The following is an 18,275-nucleotide window of genomic DNA, read 5'->3' on the forward strand; positions in this document are numbered from 1 at the left end:
CCTCCATATGCTGCCGGTCGAGAGTCACGTTTCGCGTACGGTTACAAAAGACAATTATGTTAAATATTTTAACTCCTCTAATTGTGAGCTTGGGCCGCCTGTGATCAACTTTGCTTCAAAGGTCACACAAGAGTTGAGCATCATGTGATCTGCGTCACGCAACGTTAAAATATGGTACCTTTGCTGATTATGTTCCTCATTTATAGTCCAATGACCGAAAACTGTAGATTTCTCTCTGCCAAAACCGCCATATTATCCAACATGCCTATTGTAACAGCACTCAGTCTGAAAACAGTTCTATCTTAATAGTTTTAGGAATTTTATTTATGTTTTGAAGTATTTTATGCTCTCTTGACACAAGTAGTGGAATCCTGATTACTTGCACTGCTTGCACCTCCTGACCGAGTGATTGATCCGAAGCTAAATTTGAAAATAAGATAACCATCGTTTCAGTTTAATATGCCGTAAAATTGCCGATAAAACAGCTTTATAAGGACTTATGAGTGGCCAGTAATGGGCTCCTGGAGTGGCTTATGGGGAAGCATATACATCAGTCATTTTCCGTGAGGCCGGGGCTGGGAGTTACGAATCAGCGCTCTGGACTTGTCAGTGGTCCCCTATTTTATGAGTCAAATGATTCTATGAGTCATGAGTCAATGAGTCAAGCTGATTTTTACACAAAGAAGGATATTATCTATTGAACCATGGTTTACCTTTATACAAGTAAGCTTACAAGCACTTCACATTGCTTACGGTAAATTCTACTCTGGTTTGCTTGCGGTTAGTTGCACTCCCGTTTGCTTGCCGTTAGTTCCACTCCGGTTTGCTTGCGGTTAGTTTCACTCCGGTTTGCTTGCGGTTAATTAGTTCCACTCTGGTTTGCTTGCGGTTAGCTTTAATTTGTTAGTAAGGGTAGCACTATTTTTAAATTTATAACTCTAGTTTAAGATTTGACTCATTGACTCATGACTCATGACTCACTGACTCATTTGACTCATAAAAACTTTACTCTCCGCTCTGGAACAACATTGAAACTCTAATAAGAGATGTATTGTACTGGAGAAAGCTTCTCTAAATACTTAACGCTTTGATCTGCACTTAATTTGCCAATTTTTTGTTAATTGCCTATTTTGCAATTTGAGGGTAGTGGGGAAGGGGGTGCAAAGCACGTTACGGTGTTTTTGTTACGGTGCAAAGCACTACAGTGTAATCAATATAATGGTTCTGCAGATACCACTATTTAAAATTCCCACCACGAAGTCATGGGGAGGCATGGTGGCCTAATGGTGAGCGCACTGGACTCCGGATCGAGCGGTCCGGGCTCGAGCCTGGCCGGGGTCATTGTGTTGTGTTCTTGGTTAAGACACTTTACTCTCAAAGTGCCTCTCTCCACACAGGTGATGGACTAGCATCCCATCCAGGGGGGAGTAGTCGTTTCATGCTACAGAAACCCGGATAAGCTCTGGCCTGTATGGGCCACTAGGCTCGACGCAGATCTAACCTACCACGAAGTCATTAGGTTAAACGAGCCACTTTTTCTTTTACGTTTTATTTGATGAATTAAGACAGACAGAGTAGGGTAGAATGAGAAACAGGACGTACACGCTTTGCTCAATAAAATATACTTTTGCCGAATTCCGGTATTTTATTTTTGTTAGAATACTGAAAAAACTAGAACTGAAAATTTTAGGCAGTAAAAAACTGGCCATGATTTTCCTTTTTTCCATCGAGTTAAGACACTAAGCGTGTTCTATTGGAAATCCGCGCATCCGACTGGTTCTCCCATCGTTGTCTATTCGCTATTATAAAAAACTAGCAATGATATATTGCAATTCCTGAGTTTTGATTGGTTGACAGACAATGGTATATGAGCTGATATACCATTGCCCACCAAAATGGTAACTCAAATATTGCAATTCTAAGGGCGTTTATAATAAAACAATTATTCCACTCGCGCTTGTTGGATATGAGATCGTTATAGCCAACTCGGCAACACGCGCTCGTGGAAAAATTGTTAAATAGTACACGATCGTTGACCTTAAAATATTTTTCTGGGAGCGATAGTCAACTGGAAAACCTTTGACTCGTAGTCTAATCATGTCTACTGAATTGTTAGAACGAAACACGGATTTTTGCGTGCGTAATCTTACAGGGTACTTTCCAAAACTAAATGAATAAAGTGTTTTTTAAGAATGACCGTAAATGACTGTTCTCACAATACAGTCGATTTTCACTTAAAACAATGAATTTCTGACCTTCACTGCAAAACATGAACACAGTTTTCGCTAAAATCTGTAACAAACAGCTGTCCAGTTGTTGACACTGCAACAGACCCAGCACACTTAAGTCCCGTGAACTGTTCTTTTATCGTGTTGACAAACTTTCCATCCAGTGCAAATACCTGAAGTCTGCTGTTACCAGAGTCACAAACAATCAGGTTATTGAACTTGTCAATGGCGATTCCAGTTGGATAACACAACTGTCCGTCACCAGACCCTTTGCTGCCAATATCATACAGAAACACTCCATCGTTACCAAACACCTTGACAACATGAGCCAAGCCATAGGACACAAAGAAAGTATCCTCGTGGTAAGCAACGAACAACGGGGGCTCATTGCAATCTGGAGCACTGAACGACTGTATCAATTCTTTACCGTCAGAGGAGAGGACCTTGATTGACTTGTTACCCCAATCAGACACCACCAAGCGGCCATCACAAGCAACTGTCAAGAATCTTGGATTGTTCAAGTGTTCGTTAGTGATGTTTTCAACGAAGTGACCACTCTCGGCAAAATAATACATTCCGCAACAATCAATGATAATGACGTCACCAGACCTGGTGAATGTTACTGAAATGGGTTCAATTAGTTTCTCAGCAGATCCCCTCTGACTAAATTCTGTTAAATAACTACCATCTGAACTAAAAAGCTGTACTCTGTTATTTTTAGCATCCGCCACTGCAACGTTTCCTGTCTTGTCACTTACTGCAATATCGCAGGGATTTTCAAATTGTCCTTGTCCTTTCCCACGTGACCCAAAAGAAGCTACAGTTTGGTACCGATGTGGGGACACGTGAACACTCCATGGACTACTAGTCAGCGGGTAACCATTAACTGCGACTGCCACGTTGTAGTGTCCATCACAATCTGGTCTATAAGACACGATATACTCGCCGTTTTCTTTGTCTTCAATCTTGAAGCAAAGCTCCATTCCTGTTGGGGTCTGAACTTTTACTGTGATCTGATCATCGTCATTACAACACGGTCTTCCTTCTGAATCTTTCGTTGTAATTGTAAAGTTAGATTCTCGTCCAACTTCTGCCTCTTTCAGACCTTTCCCTGTCGCCACTGATTGCAAAGGATCAGTGTCACGAATAACCACGTGACCTGGAACTGCTCGTCGTACTCTCTGAACTTCTTCTTCATTTGTCTCGTACCTAACGTGCAGTGCTTTGTAAATGTGAATTTTCTCTGAATGTAGTAGGCCTTTATGTCGTTCTGTGACATCTTGCTGCGCTTGTAGAATTTCAACGTTTATGTTTCTTTCTAAGATGGCTTCCCAAGTTTCTGAAGATGCTTTCAACTGCGTGACAGACAGCTTAAAGTGTTCTTGTTGTATTGCGTGACGTCTTTGTTCTGCTTCTTCAAGTATGTCTAATTTAGTTACCATAGCAATCCCGTGCTCCTTTAATACTCGAGTGAGTTCTTCAACAGTTGTCAGTACTTTGTTTCGTGCTTCGGCAATTTTTTCTCTGCTTTTCCTTAACAATTCTGTCATTTTCTCTATTTGTATCTCACGCTCAGCAATTTCTTCCTTCATTTCCTGAAGAACCTCCACCATCTTTAGTTTTTGTTGGTCAGCGGCTTGTTGGATACCCACCTTGGTGTGATGGGTATGACGTGTTTGTCCACACTTGTAACAAATACAAACTTTGCAGTTCTGACAATAATAATCGAGTGGCTCATTCTCGTGATATTTCTCTCCACACATGATAGAGGTATTCAACGATTTTTCCAGCTTCGAGCTTTTACCTTTTCAGGCGGAATAAAAAAAATAAAGCATTCATTATAATGAAGAGAGAATGTTATCATGGATATACCATTAGCTATCAGCATTATCTCACAACTTACTCCAACAGAAGAAACTAGTGTATTTGCCGAAACGTCGGATTTTGGTTTGTTTCAAACACATTTTTTGTTTACTATGACACCTGGTTACAAATCTAGTTTTTAAAAAACAGAACAAGCATTTACAAAAAAAGAACTTACCTAACTAGTACTAAGATTACTAACTGGGAGGGGGCTGACCAGTTAGTTGTGCGTGGCCGAGGAGTTGAACTTGGGATTGCCTAAACAAGATGGGGGTCGGAGGGGAGTCAGACAAGTTTAACACTCCTTTTAACCCTTTTCCCCTTTTCCCTTCCCCCCCCCCCACCCCCCAGATCAGCCCCAGCAATCCACTGCCGGAACCCATTTGTACTCCGGGGTGCGAAGAAGCACCGGGAAAGTTAGATGTCTTGCACTCACTCACTGAATAAAAAAAAAATACGACTTCCGCCTAAACCCATAAACAACGAAAAGTTTTAGTTTAGGATTTTGTTTATCAGAAAAGAAAGAAGAACTGTATCGTACGATGAAGCTCAGGGCTAAGTGTTCAGGAACAAAAAGTGATTTCTGGATATCAATTACTACTACTGGTCATCGCGTTTCCTACATAGACTACCCTGAGATAAACATAAATGCTTGAACTAATCTAGAAAATCAAATTTCGGTCATATATACAAGTTATACCTTCATCACCAGTTTTTTTCGTAGATGGCGCATTTGATGCTGTCAATTGCAAGTTATCGAGCAGTTTCCTGACGTTTTTGACCTCGGATCCGATCTCTTTCAGTTCATGTTTGATGTCTTTTTCATCCTTCAAGTATTGGCTTATAAGTTCTTTGTAGTGATCCTCAATTTCAGGATCCATGCACTCAGTTTCCAGATTGTCGATAGCTGCTCTGTACTGAACTCCTCCCAGTCTCACCAATGCGCCTGAGATCTTTTGCCAGTATGCGCTGAATGTTGCGTCATCAATCGAAGCGTGCTCTGCGTGAGCGTACACAGTGTTTCTAAAACACTTCACACGAACGATATCCGCTTCACGACTCACGTCTGTAATAGCAGGAAGTGTGTCCCAGCCAGTTGTTGGAGAAGGTAAGCCACATATGTTTCGGAAAAGAACCATCAAAAGAGTGATGTCAAACTCCCTGGAAGACACCAAATTGGGGATGGCAGGGAAAAGTTTTTCCCATTGTGTTGCATTAATAATTTTCCTTGCTCTGAGTGATTGCAAGGTTGTTTTATTTCTAGCCAAAACTGTGTGAAGGGTTTTTGGTGCATGGATGTCATCGAATGTGCCTCTGAGGGCCTGGGTGCCGACATCAACCAGCAGACGACACAAGCGAGCGTAGTTTGTTGTCTCCTTGGTGGAGGAAGCTGTTGGTGCTGCACCAGCCATTAGATCAAGTTGCTGATGATAAGTCTAATGGGATGAAAAATTAATTGAGAGTTTTTGCTTCCTAGGGTTGTTGATTTAATGTTACCACTACCAACGGCATAAGGTCAAGTAGAATGTTGTTTTTGAGATATTTTTTTAGAAGCTGTAGAAAAACAATATAACTTCCTTAAGTTGCAGCTAATGATACAAAAAGGGGGGATATGTAGGCTGGCGTCGCAAACTTTTATTTGGTTTACACTGAATTTATTTTTGAGCATGGATTAGTCTGCGAATCCCAGAGAAGAAAGCCTGCTCTGGGTGAGCCAGGCAGACCACATGTCTTAATGGTGCGCATTGAAGAAATATAGATAAACATTACGTCGGCTTCGATTTACTACAAAATACAAAATTTACTCTAAATGATTCAAAAAAAGTTATAAGATAAAATGTTGACTGAGTCTTGTGTCATATTTTCCTTGCCGTCCTGAGTCGTTTTAGGTGTCATTTTGCCAGATCATTTATCAACTGATAGGTGATATATCCTGGGATATACGTAGCAAGCCAGGATTCGTCCGAAATCTCACAATGCGCTGCATAACCGCAGTTTTTCTAAATGCAAAAACGTTACATTGACAATTTGTTGAATAATGAAACAGTTATCCTACTAAATCTTGCGAAATGTCGTCTGATTTGAGCCCACTCGGCCCACGACCTCGTCGGCCCTTGTCTGCTATAAGGCTACGTTTACAATGAACCGTACCGAACGGGACCGGACCGGATCGGCTTCTGTTTACATGGAACGGTTTGGAACCGATTCAGGCGGTTACATGAGACCGTTCTGGAACCGGTCCGGAACGGATCCAAAACTGGACCTGCAAAACAGCAGGTCCAGTTTTGGATCCGTTCTGGACCGGTTCCAGAACGGATCCGATTTTCGGACCGGATTCGTTTGGAACCGGTCCCGAGTAAGCATAGCCTAAGTTTCTGGCGAAATTCCGCTGGATTTCGCTGGGTAATTGTCAAAGATTTGCGTTATTTTGGTTTTTAGCACCACATCGGTTTAATCTCTCAGTATTTTGCTGAAACTCCGTAACTAGCTTTTATAGGTACACCTATTCAGCGTTCCTACTGCGGAGTATGATTGGCAGGTTTGCTCCGTGACGGTGTAGATGGAAACTGAATTTGATAGATAAGACTTCCCCACACTTGATGAAGCTGGATGTTGGAATATTGTGACATAACGGCGTTATATTTTGCATTCTTTATAGTATAATTATACTGAACATTTTCGTAGGTAAATGGTCAATATATTGACGAAAGACCTTCGTCTTTCATTGGCAAGTGGTACTATAGGGTATCATCAAATGTCAAAACCGAAAAAAATAAACTTTCGAAACTGTCTGAAGATCCATGCAAATTATATATTTTACACGTAATGAACGTAGAAATACTTTGTAAATCGTTAAAATAAGAAAGGAAAAAAGATAAAAGTAGGCTAGGGCATAGAGCCTGCACTGACATCTTGGCACTTCACACGGTAAAGATGAAATAGATCACTTTGGGATGTTCGTTGCAAGTAGATTTAATTATATGCATGAGCAGAAATGTCGATACAAAACAAACTTGTGTTCAGAGAAATCAAATAAAAGTGAAATTAATGGGTGAAATAATTATACAAAACCATAACTGCACGTACTTTATGATATGAAGACCTAGCGTTGCAATGAATGTCATAATAGTACTTCACAGAATAATGAACTGAATGAATACATTAATACGAGATTTGATAAACCAGCATCAGTCATTAGTCGAGACTGGGATATGCCGTATTCGCCATAGGTCGAGGTTGAGTATTAAAACTCGGACTTTCGAGATTGTGGGAAATCTCGATAGATATATACACACAACACCTACAGTACACACCGCGCACAAGCAAGATAAGTGTTGCAGCATAAAGCATTTGAATCTACAAACAAACCTGAATTTATCACGCCCAAACGGGAAGTCCATCGACCGTACAATAGAAAGCAGTGAAAGGAAACAATGCATTCACCACTTCAGAGGAAAACTGGGGCAAGTCTCATCTCGCAGTCGCTTGTGGGACCGTCACTGGGGACAAAACAAACGACGGGAAGCCATTTTGTCCTCAGTAATGTACCACACAATCGGGAGAATAAGTGCCAGTTTGGCAAATCTTCGTTGAAGCACTCGAAAAGTTTCCGAATTATTTCATCCAATCAAAAACCAGCGCGAGCGCTCACGCGTGCCCGGAAAGCAATTGCGCGAACAATTACGTCATGTTGCTTAGCAACTTTAGGGACGAACACCGCGGGCTCAGTCCCGCCCCGGAGGCGAGATTTTAATAGGCCTTATTCGTATTCCCCGACGGCCCTGGGACGAGAGCCTTCTGAACATGAATGCGAGGCTAATGCGGGGTACTTTGCACAAATTGCAAAGAAACATATGGAAAATTGCGACTGGGTTGCCGAAAAACCTTAAAAATTATAAACGCTTTGAGGATCTAGAGCTAGTCGGTGATCTGCAGGCTAGAGGGATACCAGTGTCAATCAGAAAAAATTAGAAGATCTGGTAGAACTGACCGAGAAGGCTAACAAATTTACACTGAATCGTCGGGAACGGTTTCGAGTCAGCAGTACTTGCGAAGTAAACTTCAACACCAGGTTATGTTTCCAGCTAATCTCTTATTTTTATTTTCAGTGTACATCCGACTTAAGTGAGGGATTAAACTTTCCTTGAGGATATTTATATTGCTATTTAAGAAAGGGGTTCAGAAGAGGGAACTTGCTATATTAAATTTGATCACGCACACAATCTCAGTTGTTTATTTTTTTAAACAATAGCTACTGTAGCACTGTGATAACTTTTTTCACTGCAAGAGCATGAAATGAGCGTGAAACGATTAACAGCATCACTTGAGCCAAATGAAAATCTAGCCTTTTAATCAAAAATTGTGTGTAGTTAGCTTCAAAACGAATTTGTAAATTGCTTTGTAATTTAGTGAGTTTGCCGATCTTGATGTGCGTGCGAGATTTTAATCTGAAACATCCAGTTCTGTTTCAGACCATTTTCGTGAAAGAATATTAAATAATAATAATAATAATAATAATAATATCTTTTATTTAGACACGATAAATTTACAGCATAGCTGATGTGGTCGTGTTTAAGTTACCTAAGAAATAATCATAACAAAAATAACACTAAGACAAATACGAATACTAACTAAACTTATTTACAATATAAAAGATATTTACAATATTTACATGCACTAGCCTATTTACAATTTTCTATTTACAATATCGAGATTTTTGAGGGCCTTCAGTTCCCTATTGAAGGATGCTAAGCTTTCTTTAGCCCTCCAGGCATTGGGCAAATTATTCCACCTTTTTGCGCCAATGTATGAAACTGATTTCATGATCATTAAACTATCGACATTCTCACTTAACTGAGCTAAGAAAATTATCTTTTATTCGAACATTCGATGATTTAGGGGCAAAATGAATTTGGAAGTTTAGATTTTGTGATTTTAAGTCTTTCTAGCCAGTTTGCATGTACCGGCGTGCGAGAACATTAATTAAATTTACTAGTTCTTTTAAAGACGTTTTGGCAGCAGCACAGAAACATAGCAGTCAAACTGTGAAAGAAATCAGTTCAGTGGAATTAAAAGCTATTCTTTTTACTAAACAGTGAGAGCATTTAACAGCAAACGAATTTGTAAATAATTAATGCGCCATTTCGTTCAGTTGTTTTTGTCCATATGCCGATCAAAATATGTAGTCAATACGCAGCATCTCTCAGACATTTATTCTTATTTTTTTAAAATAATAGCAATACAAATCTCTCCAAGTTAAGTATATTGCCTCTGGTAAGTCGGATGTACAATCAAAACAAATATTAACAGATTGGGGTCATTACCTTGCGACTCGATGACTGACTTGCACTCCCCCGATTCGACTACTTCAAGGAAAATTTGTTAGGCTTCTCGGTCAGTTCTACCAGATCTTCTATTTTTTTCTGATTGACACTGGTATCCCTCTAGCCTGCAGATCACCTCCTAGCTCTAGATCCTCAAAGTGTTTATTATTTTTAAGGTTTTTCGGCAACCCAGTCGCAATTTTCCATACGTTTCTTTGCAATTTCGAGCAAAGTACCCCGCATTAGCCTCGCATTCATGTTTAGAAGGCTCTCGCCCCAGGGCCGTCGGGGAATACGAATAAGGCCTAATAGTTATTATAAAAATTGTAAAAAGTATAAAGTTAAAAACTATCTAATTAAAATTGATAGGGGTATAAATATGAATATAATTAATATAATTAACAGTAATAGTTGACGGATATAATTAAAACTACTTAAAAATATTAAAAATATGTGTAATCTTGATTTTTATTTGCGATCATGCAGGCTTCCTTCAGAAAGCTTATGTTCTTGATAGTGTTCTTGTGGCGGCGCTGTTTTAGGAGCTTCTTAAAGTTCTTTAGGGACGGGGACTCTTTGAGTGAGGTTGGAATGAGGTCCCACGCAAGAGGACCTCTATATCGTAAGGAGTTTCTGCCAGTGTCCATGTTAAATCTCGGTAGTACAAAGTGATTACTGTTTCTAAGATTATAGTGTGGATTGGCTATACTAAAGAGGTTTGAAATTTTATCAGGAGTTATGTTACTATTTACTTTGTACATTAGGATAAGTAATTTCTTTTTATATTGAAATGATAGTGGCTCCCATCCAGTCGCTTCTAGGGCATCTTGATGCGATATGTCCCATGGTAGCCTATGGATGATTTCAGCTGCCCTTACATGAATATGTTCAAGCTCGTTCATCAAAGATGGTGTGCTAGTGCCCCAAACTAAGCTGCAATAGGTAATAGTTGGCATGATGCTGCTAAAGTATATTGTTTCTAGTGTGCTTGCTGGTAGGTATTTAAATCTTTTGAGCTGCTTTACTTTCTTTCCAAGAGATTTACAGAGGTGCTCCAAGTGACTGCTCCAAGAGAGCTGGAAGTCATTGATAACCCCCAGACATCTTGTTTCAGGGACGACATTCAGGAACTTATCTCCTAGTTTGATGGGTCTCAGTGGACCACAGAAAAATCTGTGCGATATGATCATAGCCTCGGACTTCCCGGTGTGTATAGTTAGTTTGTTGTTTCTGCACCAGAGCGAAATCTCTGATAGGGCTCTGTTTAAACCGCCGACTACTTCATCTACATTGTCACCAATGACATGCAGCGTCGTGTCATCAGCATACAGTTCCAGATTGCCCTCATGTTACCACAAGTGACTACGAGATAAAATTCGCCCCAGTTTTCTTCTTAATATAATAAAGGCTGTCGCAAAGTACAGAGGGGCACCCAGGAAGGGTTTAAGTTAAAATCGGACGAAGAGCAATGATTTATTTCCAGAAATAGTTACTGTAATAATTTTTAATAATATTTCTAACATATATCTAAAGACGGTAATTAGGTAAAAGGCAAATTACAACTAACAAAATTGGTGCGGTTTTAGTAAACAGTTAATCGATGCACTAAAGAACGTAGTGAAATCTAACATGCCTGTGTTTCGGAAACAAAAAGCTAGAAGTTAATGAGTATTTTTACCAGGAATCGAAAGAAATTACTGGCAATCAGAAGACTTGAAAAAACTTTCCGGGGAACCTACAGAAAACACTGATAAGACAAAGTCCTGAACGTATCTGACGACCCTGACTACTTTTGGATTTAGCACTCTTATGGTCGATCCAGTTAAGTAAAGAGAAATTGCTTTGGATAAAGATTCTCAGAAGAAATTACACAAAAAATAACTTATATTACATCGAAACATAGTAAGTTTTTGAATAAGTTTTTTCCAAAAGCCCCTCAGATCAGTTTGGTCGTGCAAACAAGTCATGTTAAGTTAAAGGTCGCTTCATCAGTTCGTCGTTACAACCGGAGAGTCGCGACTTTAACTTTAGGTGGGGGGGGGGGGGGGGGTCGTTGCTTTTGGAACTTCACAGTTTATTAGTTCATTGCGAAAAATAATGTCAACATCACGCATAGTTTTGCGAATTTCGGGCGAATGCCCCGATTTTTTCGGAATGACCTTCATCATTACATGATGTAGTCCAGTCCCTGAACTCTCTCTTCCGAGCGCCCTTTAAAGGGTTTGTACCTAGGCGCGAGAAGAGAGAGTCCAGGATACCTTGCATGCGCATGCTCAGAATGAAGCAATCAGAAGCGAGGAGTGTGGCGTCACTTGCTTGGGACGCGCGCGCTAGATTAAAAATGCTCGCTCAAATGACAAATTCAACTACGCAACCAAGTGCACGAATAAATGCAAGAAAAAACTGTGCTAAATTGCATCCAAAGCCAATTCAATAAAAAGATGTACTAGGAATAGTTGACGTTTTGGCTGTTAGCTTTTAGTAGACACTGATTGACAAGCTAGGCTTTTTTACAGTTATAAACAATTATTGGATGAGGTTTTTGTTCGGCTGATAACACTTAACCGAGACCTTGATTATTCCAAATATCACACATACCGAATCTAATAATTGTTTTATTATACATTGTTTTCTGGAAAAGAAAGTTATGACAAACGATTTCACCTTGTTTCAAAAATTGTGCTATAAATTCCTGATGGTCGTCCTACTAAATCGTGGAATAGTTCCTTCCCAATTTTTGTTAGTCATTTTGTGTTTCCCGAGACTTAATTGTCCAGCAATTTTTGAACTTTGGTCAATCTATTTCTCGTTTGATGAAGTGAATCGACGAACTATGAATTTCCTTCGCCGCCAGATGCCTGACACATTGATCTTGGAAATCATGCAATGCGCGCGTAACCTACAGCGCTAGCGTATGTAAGTTATCCTGGACTCTCTCTTCTCGCGCCTGGGTCCAACCCCTTTAAAGGGCTCGCAGAAGAAAGAGTTCAGGGACTGGACTATACATGATGGTGCTGAAACAGCGCTTATAAAAGTCGTCTTCATCCCGCGTAAATCTTTTTCTTTTGAATTTTCTATTGCTTTGTTCCGCAGATGTGGCTCTTGTTGAGGTAAGATGTAGCGATAAGGCAAGATAGGTAATTTCTGGATAAGGAGATGTAGTGATGAAGGTAAACGTTAAAAGATGTTCTATGCCAATATAAACGAAGGGAGCTAAACTAAAGAAAATGGGTACTATACAAGTTTTGTTTGGAAACGCTACTAGGAATCTTCTAGGGAAACAAAGATGTAACTTGGGATGCTTGATGATTTCAGTTACTTAAATATTTGAACATAGTTTTTGCTGGTGTCAGCGATAAATAGCGCCCCAGTAGCTGATACAGCAATAGACAAAGGGCATTCGAGCCATTTAAGGCCGAAAATGGATTGTCCTTGTATCGTGTTTACAAATTTTCCTTCCAGTGTGAAAACTTTCAGATTACTGTTATCCCCGTCACATACTATTAAATTGTTAAACTTGTCGACGGCGAGTCCAAGAGGCTTACTTAACTGTCCGTCACCAGACTTCTCACTGCCAACATCACACAGAAATTCCCCCTCTTTATTAAATACTTTCACACAATGCGCCGCAGGGTAAGACACAAAGAACATGTCTTGGTGACAAACAGCAATCCACGGGGACTCATCACAGTCGGGAGCACTGAGGGACTGTAGCAATTCTGTACCTTCAGGGGAGAGGACCTTGACCGTCTTAGCAGCTATCTCGGACACCACCAGGCGGCCATCACAAGCAACAGTCAAGCGGACTGGTATTTTAACGTGTTTGTTGGTGATTGTTTTGATAAACTGACCCTTCTCGGTAAAACAAAGCATTGCACTGGAAGCAACAATAATGACGTCACCGGAATTAGTGAATGCAACTGAAGTGGGATCGCTTCGTTTCTTAGCAGCTGGTCCCTTCGGAACAAACTCAGTTAAGCACTCAAAATATCGATTAAAGAGATGTATTCTTTGTTTCTTTCGATCAGCCACTGCAAAGTTCCCGGTCTTACTATCTACTGCAACATCGCAGAGGTCTTTAAATTTTGGGTCTCCTTTCGCACGTGACCCAATATAATATACAAACATGTATTGATGTGGACAAACCTGAACGCTCCAGGGACTGCCAGGCAGCGGTTGATCATTAACTGCGATCATCACTTGATGATCTCCATGACAATTTGGAGTGGAAGTTACACTATATTTACCATCTCCTCTGACTTCAACCTTGTTCTTGAGGTCCTTTCCGGATGGAGTCTGAATTTCTACTGTTATCTGATCGAATGCATTATAACACTGTTTTCCATCTGAGTCATTTGTTACGATTGTAAAGTATCCTTCTAAACCAACTTGAGCTTTTAGGTTTAACCATTTCACTACTGACCGCAGAGGATTCGTGTTACTTACATCAACTAGACCTGGAACTGTACTTCTCACATTCTGGACATACTCTTCATTTACCTTGTAATGAACATGCGATGGTTTGTAAATGTCCATTTTTGTTGACTTTAGGCTGTTTAGGAGACCTTTACACCTTTCAATGGCAGCTTGCTGTGCTTGTAGAATTTCAAAGCTGATGTTTCTTTGTAATATTGCCTCGCAATTTTTCACAGACGCTTTCAGCTGGGTAATGGACGTTTGAAAGTGCTCCAATTGTATTGCGTGGTATCCTTTTTCTCTTTCTTCAAGAACATCTAACTCGTACTCCATGGTCTTCTCGTGTTCCTTCAAAACTCGAATGAGTTCTTCGGCGGTTGTCAGTAACTTGTTACGTGCTGCAGCAATTTTTTCTCTGCTCTTCCTTAACAATTCTGTCGTTTTTTCCGTTTGCATCTCTCGCTCATCAATTTTTTCCTTCATTTCCTGTAGAACCTCCTCCATCTGTTGTTTCTGTTGTTCGGCGGCTTGCTCGATATCGACTTTGGTGTGATGAGTATGACGTGTTTGTCCACACTTGTCACAAATGAAAACTTTGCATTCTTGACAATAGTAATCGAGTGGCTCATTCTCGTGATGTTTCTCTCTACACATGGTGGAGCTCTCCAAAACCTCTTCCGTCTTGAAGCTTTTATCTTATCGAGCACAACAAAAATATGTTAAACAAAAGCAACGTTGCTACAGCTTACATAAGCTGCTGAAACAGACAAACGGGGGAGGCCGGGTACTCCCCAAAGTGAACTGTACTGGGAGGCTCCGCCCGAAAAAGATACCTTTTTTAGACTGGAGGTATAAAAAAGGGTAGAGATTTCACGAGTTGGAGTATATACAAAGGGTAGTGAAACTGCCATTTTATAGGTACTCTCAAAGAGACCCACCAAATGGTCGATTCACTTATAAATGAAAATACTTAAAAGCATTAAGGGGTTATTCAAGTGAACAGGCCGTATCCAGACTTTTCGGACAACAGAAGCAATTGCAAAGTTCCAAAACGCAAGCCACTTTATAGGGGTCAATTTTCGAAATCTTGAAGGCCCAGAAATACTCTTTTTGGGGTAGTATTAGCAAAAGAAACACTTCTTTCACATTTACTTACTTACTAGTAATGCAAAGCCTCTTACAGGAACAGGAAACAAATATTAATAAATTCAAAATTTTTACTGAAGCAAATGCCTTGGTTCGCCTGTTACTAGCAACAACCTTGGTGGAAAATTAACTTAACTACTAAACATTGGTCACCTTGCCTGTCACATGAGCAGCTGTACACTTTATATTGATAAAAAGAAACCTAGAAAACAATTTGAACCTTTACAACTAACCTTCATCGCTGGTTTCTTTTGCGTTAGTCACAGTTGATGCTGCTAAATCATCAAGCTTTTTCACAACATTTTTTATCTCTGTTCCAATCTCTTTCAGCTCATCTCTAATGTTTCCCTCATCCTTCTTCCACTGATTGAGAAGTTCTTTGTAGTGATTTTCAATTTCAGGGTCCATGCACTCAGTTTCCAGATTGTCGATAGCTGCTCTGTACTGAACTCCTCCCAATCTCACCAGAGTGTCCCGGATGTCTTGCCAGTATGTATTGAATGTTGCGTCATCAACTGAAGCGTGCTCAGCATGACCGTACACGGTGTTTCTAAAATACTTAACACGAGCGATATCCGCTTCACGACTCACGTCTGTTACAACAGGAAGTGTGTCCCAACCAGTTGCTGGAGAAGGTAAGCCACATAAATTCCGCAACAAAACCATCAAAAGTGTTATATCAAAATGGGCTGTTGACACTGAAGTAGGGATGGCTGGAAAAAGCTTTCCCCATTGTGTGGGATTGATAATTTTCCTGGCCCTGAGGGACTGTAACATGGCTTTATTTCCTGCTAAAACTGTGTGAAGATTTGCTGGTGGGTGGATGGCATCGAATGTGTCTCTAAGTGCCTGTGTACCAACGTCAACCAGCAGACGACACAAGCGAGCATAGTTTGTTGTCTCCTTGGTGGAGGAAGCTATTGGTGGTGCAGCAGCCATGACTACAAGCTGATACTGGTCAATCTAAAGTTTAAGGAAAAAGTTCAGATATTCTGCTTTTTGAGAAAAAACTGATGCCAGTAAAGGCTAATATTTTCACTGTGCATTAGCACAAGCAAATGACTAATTAAGCATAAGCACGTGAGATGAATGAACCCACTCATTCTGTCCTCGCTTGCCATAAGCATAAGTATACGCACAGGAAGAACAAACAATTTTAGATGAGCGAATCTACTGCACACAGCTTGATGGTTTGTGCAAATATCATGAAAAACACCAGTGACATTTTCACTGAATGGTCCCAGTCAAAAAGAGCAGGTATTGCTGAGAACTTTTTTTACGTGCTCAGTGAAGTGAGAACTAATAGTAAACAAAAACTCGGTCAAATATTTTCAATAATTATCCTTATTACAGTGTTTCCCTTTAAATATGATTGTTTCTTTTGTGGTATTTACTCTAATTACGCATTGCGGACCTATTTCTCTCTAAGCAACTCGAGCGTGACCTCTCAAGCCCGCGTCCCGCGAGTCCATCCCGCGAAACGAGCGAACGACAATTAACGCTGCTTACGCCTTTTATTGTACCTGTGAATGTTCTAATTAACTATTTAGCGAATGGACACAGTTTTTAACCACACTATACAGTGGAATCCCCATTTAACGTGCCCTTGATGTCTCAAACCTCTTCCGAATCAAACTCGTTTCCCTTCCCTCAGTCGAACACTGTTGTTTTACTCCCGATTCAGTTCTCGAAGAGTCTCGAACCAATTTTTGCTTCCCTTGGAGGTTCGAAAAATTGGTTTTCCATAGCCTGCGTAGCAGGAGTAAAAAGGGGGAGGTGGGGTTGGAGGATTGATTGTAGTGCAAGCAAGATGACTTTATGTGAACTTCAAAGATCTTGGCGCCCTATGCGCGTCCAATCCGAAGCATTTTGGGTATTCCATACATGCAAGTTATCAACCAGATAATAGCGACCTTCAGATTTGACTACGAGTACGAGATCGAGTACGAATACGACTTTGGAATTTCGACACAATTATATCCCCCAAACTATAACTCTTCCCTGTTGCTATCTAACACATAAATAAACGTAAACGTTAGGGATAATATTGGTGTGATAAGTGATTATAGGAGACCCATAGGAGGCACACGAATTTGGTTTGAAAGCTTGTACTCGTACTCAATCTCGTACTCGTAGTCCAATCTAAAGGTCGCTATTGACGCGTGCGTTGTGGATCAGAATCCAAAATCAGAAACAAACCTGTGAATCTTGTAGAATTTCCGCAAATTGAAACCTTTGCACACCCAAACAGGAACGCGATCGTCAAAGACGGATCGCTTTACCATCAAAACTGACGACAATTGTACTTCACACTTTTTTACTGTGTTCCAATGGAAGAGCGATTTCCTTTGCTTTACTTTGGTGGTATAGTGAATTTTCTTCAACTTGTGAAATAGCTTGACGAAGTTTGACGGTATTGGTTGGCGATCACGAGATTTTCTCAGAAACAAAACCTGAAAACCGGAAATCGAACTTGAACAAGTATTTCCCACAGGGGTGGTGTGGTTGACTGGCTGTTTCTGTTAGTAAGTAAAACGACACATTTTACAAGAATTGAGAAGAAAAGGATAGAAATAACACGTATGTGTTAGTGGAAGATGAAAGGAACAAAGAAAGAAAAGAACAAAAAGCATCTTTCTTTAGATTTAGATTCCATCAGTTGATCTTTCTTACCCTCTCTCCCCTCAGGTGCAGGCGTGGATAGTATATCGTGATAATGACACCACGGGAAATTTCCCTGTCTGATTCAAGGGCTGTTCATTGGCTAGCTGTCGAACAAACAACCTTTGTTTCCGCGAAATAATTTACGACGCGCGCTGTATTTACTTTTGTCACTTTTATTTTTATCACACAAAAGTAACGCTAGCTTCAAAACCAGAACTGTCGAGTCGCTAAGAACGCAAATGCATGAAAGTTGTGATTTTAACGTGCACCCGTCTCCTATTTCTTCACATAGCGGGCATGGCGGACAAATCACAAATCCGGATGGGAGACGACTGTAGCAGCAACTTAACCTGCGATCAGGCGTTATCGCAGGTTAGCAGCCACTCGGCACAAGCACATTGGTACCCCGGGCATTGGTACAGGCAAAAAGGACTAAAGCCGCTTTGTTGTTTATCTTCCGCCTTTTACTAGCCGTAGCGACCATTCCGTCAACTCGAGCCCACGCTCTGCAGTTGAACGAAAAATATAATTAGAACGGGTTCTCTCTCATTTCGCTGTTTTGAGAGGCAGGCTGAGTGGGTATGAGGCCCGGGTATGAGGCGAAAAGAAATCGGCGAGTGAAGCGAATCAAGCG

At 40.5% G+C, this 18,275-nt stretch overlaps 3 protein-coding genes across 3 annotated transcripts in view; 1 reads left to right on the plus strand and 2 right to left on the minus strand.

The window, feature by feature from the left end:
- LOC144643937 (N-acetylated-alpha-linked acidic dipeptidase 2-like) overlaps positions 1–18,275 on the plus strand; it is a 42,147-nt gene that overhangs the window by 12,613 nt on the left and 11,259 nt on the right. The window lies entirely within an intron of this gene.
- On the minus strand, positions 2,060–7,512 carry LOC144643933 (uncharacterized). The gene is made up of 3 exons (XM_078503331.1): positions 7,461–7,512; positions 4,792–5,527; positions 2,060–4,032 (listed from the first exon to the last, which is right to left on the minus strand). Exons 2-3 carry the CDS (start codon positions 5,501–5,503, stop codon positions 2,258–2,260), a joined length of 2,487 nt encoding a protein of 828 aa, XP_078359457.1. The 5' UTR covers positions 5,504–5,527; positions 7,461–7,512; the 3' UTR covers positions 2,060–2,257.
- On the minus strand, positions 10,834–17,394 carry LOC144643932 (uncharacterized). Its single transcript, XM_078503330.1, has 3 exons — positions 17,177–17,394; positions 15,211–15,940; positions 10,834–14,526 (listed from the first exon to the last, which is right to left on the minus strand). Exons 2-3 carry the CDS (start codon positions 15,914–15,916, stop codon positions 12,731–12,733), a joined length of 2,502 nt encoding a protein of 833 aa, XP_078359456.1. The 5' UTR covers positions 15,917–15,940; positions 17,177–17,394; the 3' UTR covers positions 10,834–12,730.

Source organism: Oculina patagonica, chromosome 2 (genome assembly GCF_052425735.1).
Source record: "Oculina patagonica isolate OP01 chromosome 2, crgOcupat, whole genome shotgun sequence".
Lineage (NCBI taxonomy): Eukaryota > Metazoa > Cnidaria > Anthozoa > Scleractinia > Oculinidae > Oculina > Oculina patagonica.

Excerpts from the sequence above, each read along its gene's own strand:
- LOC144643933 (XM_078503331.1), bottom strand. The coding sequence starts at position 5,503 with ATGGCTGGTGCAGCACCAACAGCTTCCTCCACCAAGGAGACAACAAAC. Across the intron at positions 4,033-4,791 it reads GAAAAAAACTGGTGATGAAG|GTAAAAGCTCGAAGCTGGAA; the intron begins GTATAACTTGTA and ends CCGCCTGAAAAG.
- LOC144643932 (XM_078503330.1), bottom strand. The coding sequence starts at position 15,916 with ATGGCTGCTGCACCACCAATAGCTTCCTCCACCAAGGAGACAACAAAC. Across the intron at positions 14,527-15,210 it reads AAAAGAAACCAGCGATGAAG|ATAAAAGCTTCAAGACGGAA; the intron begins GTTAGTTGTAAA and ends GTGCTCGATAAG.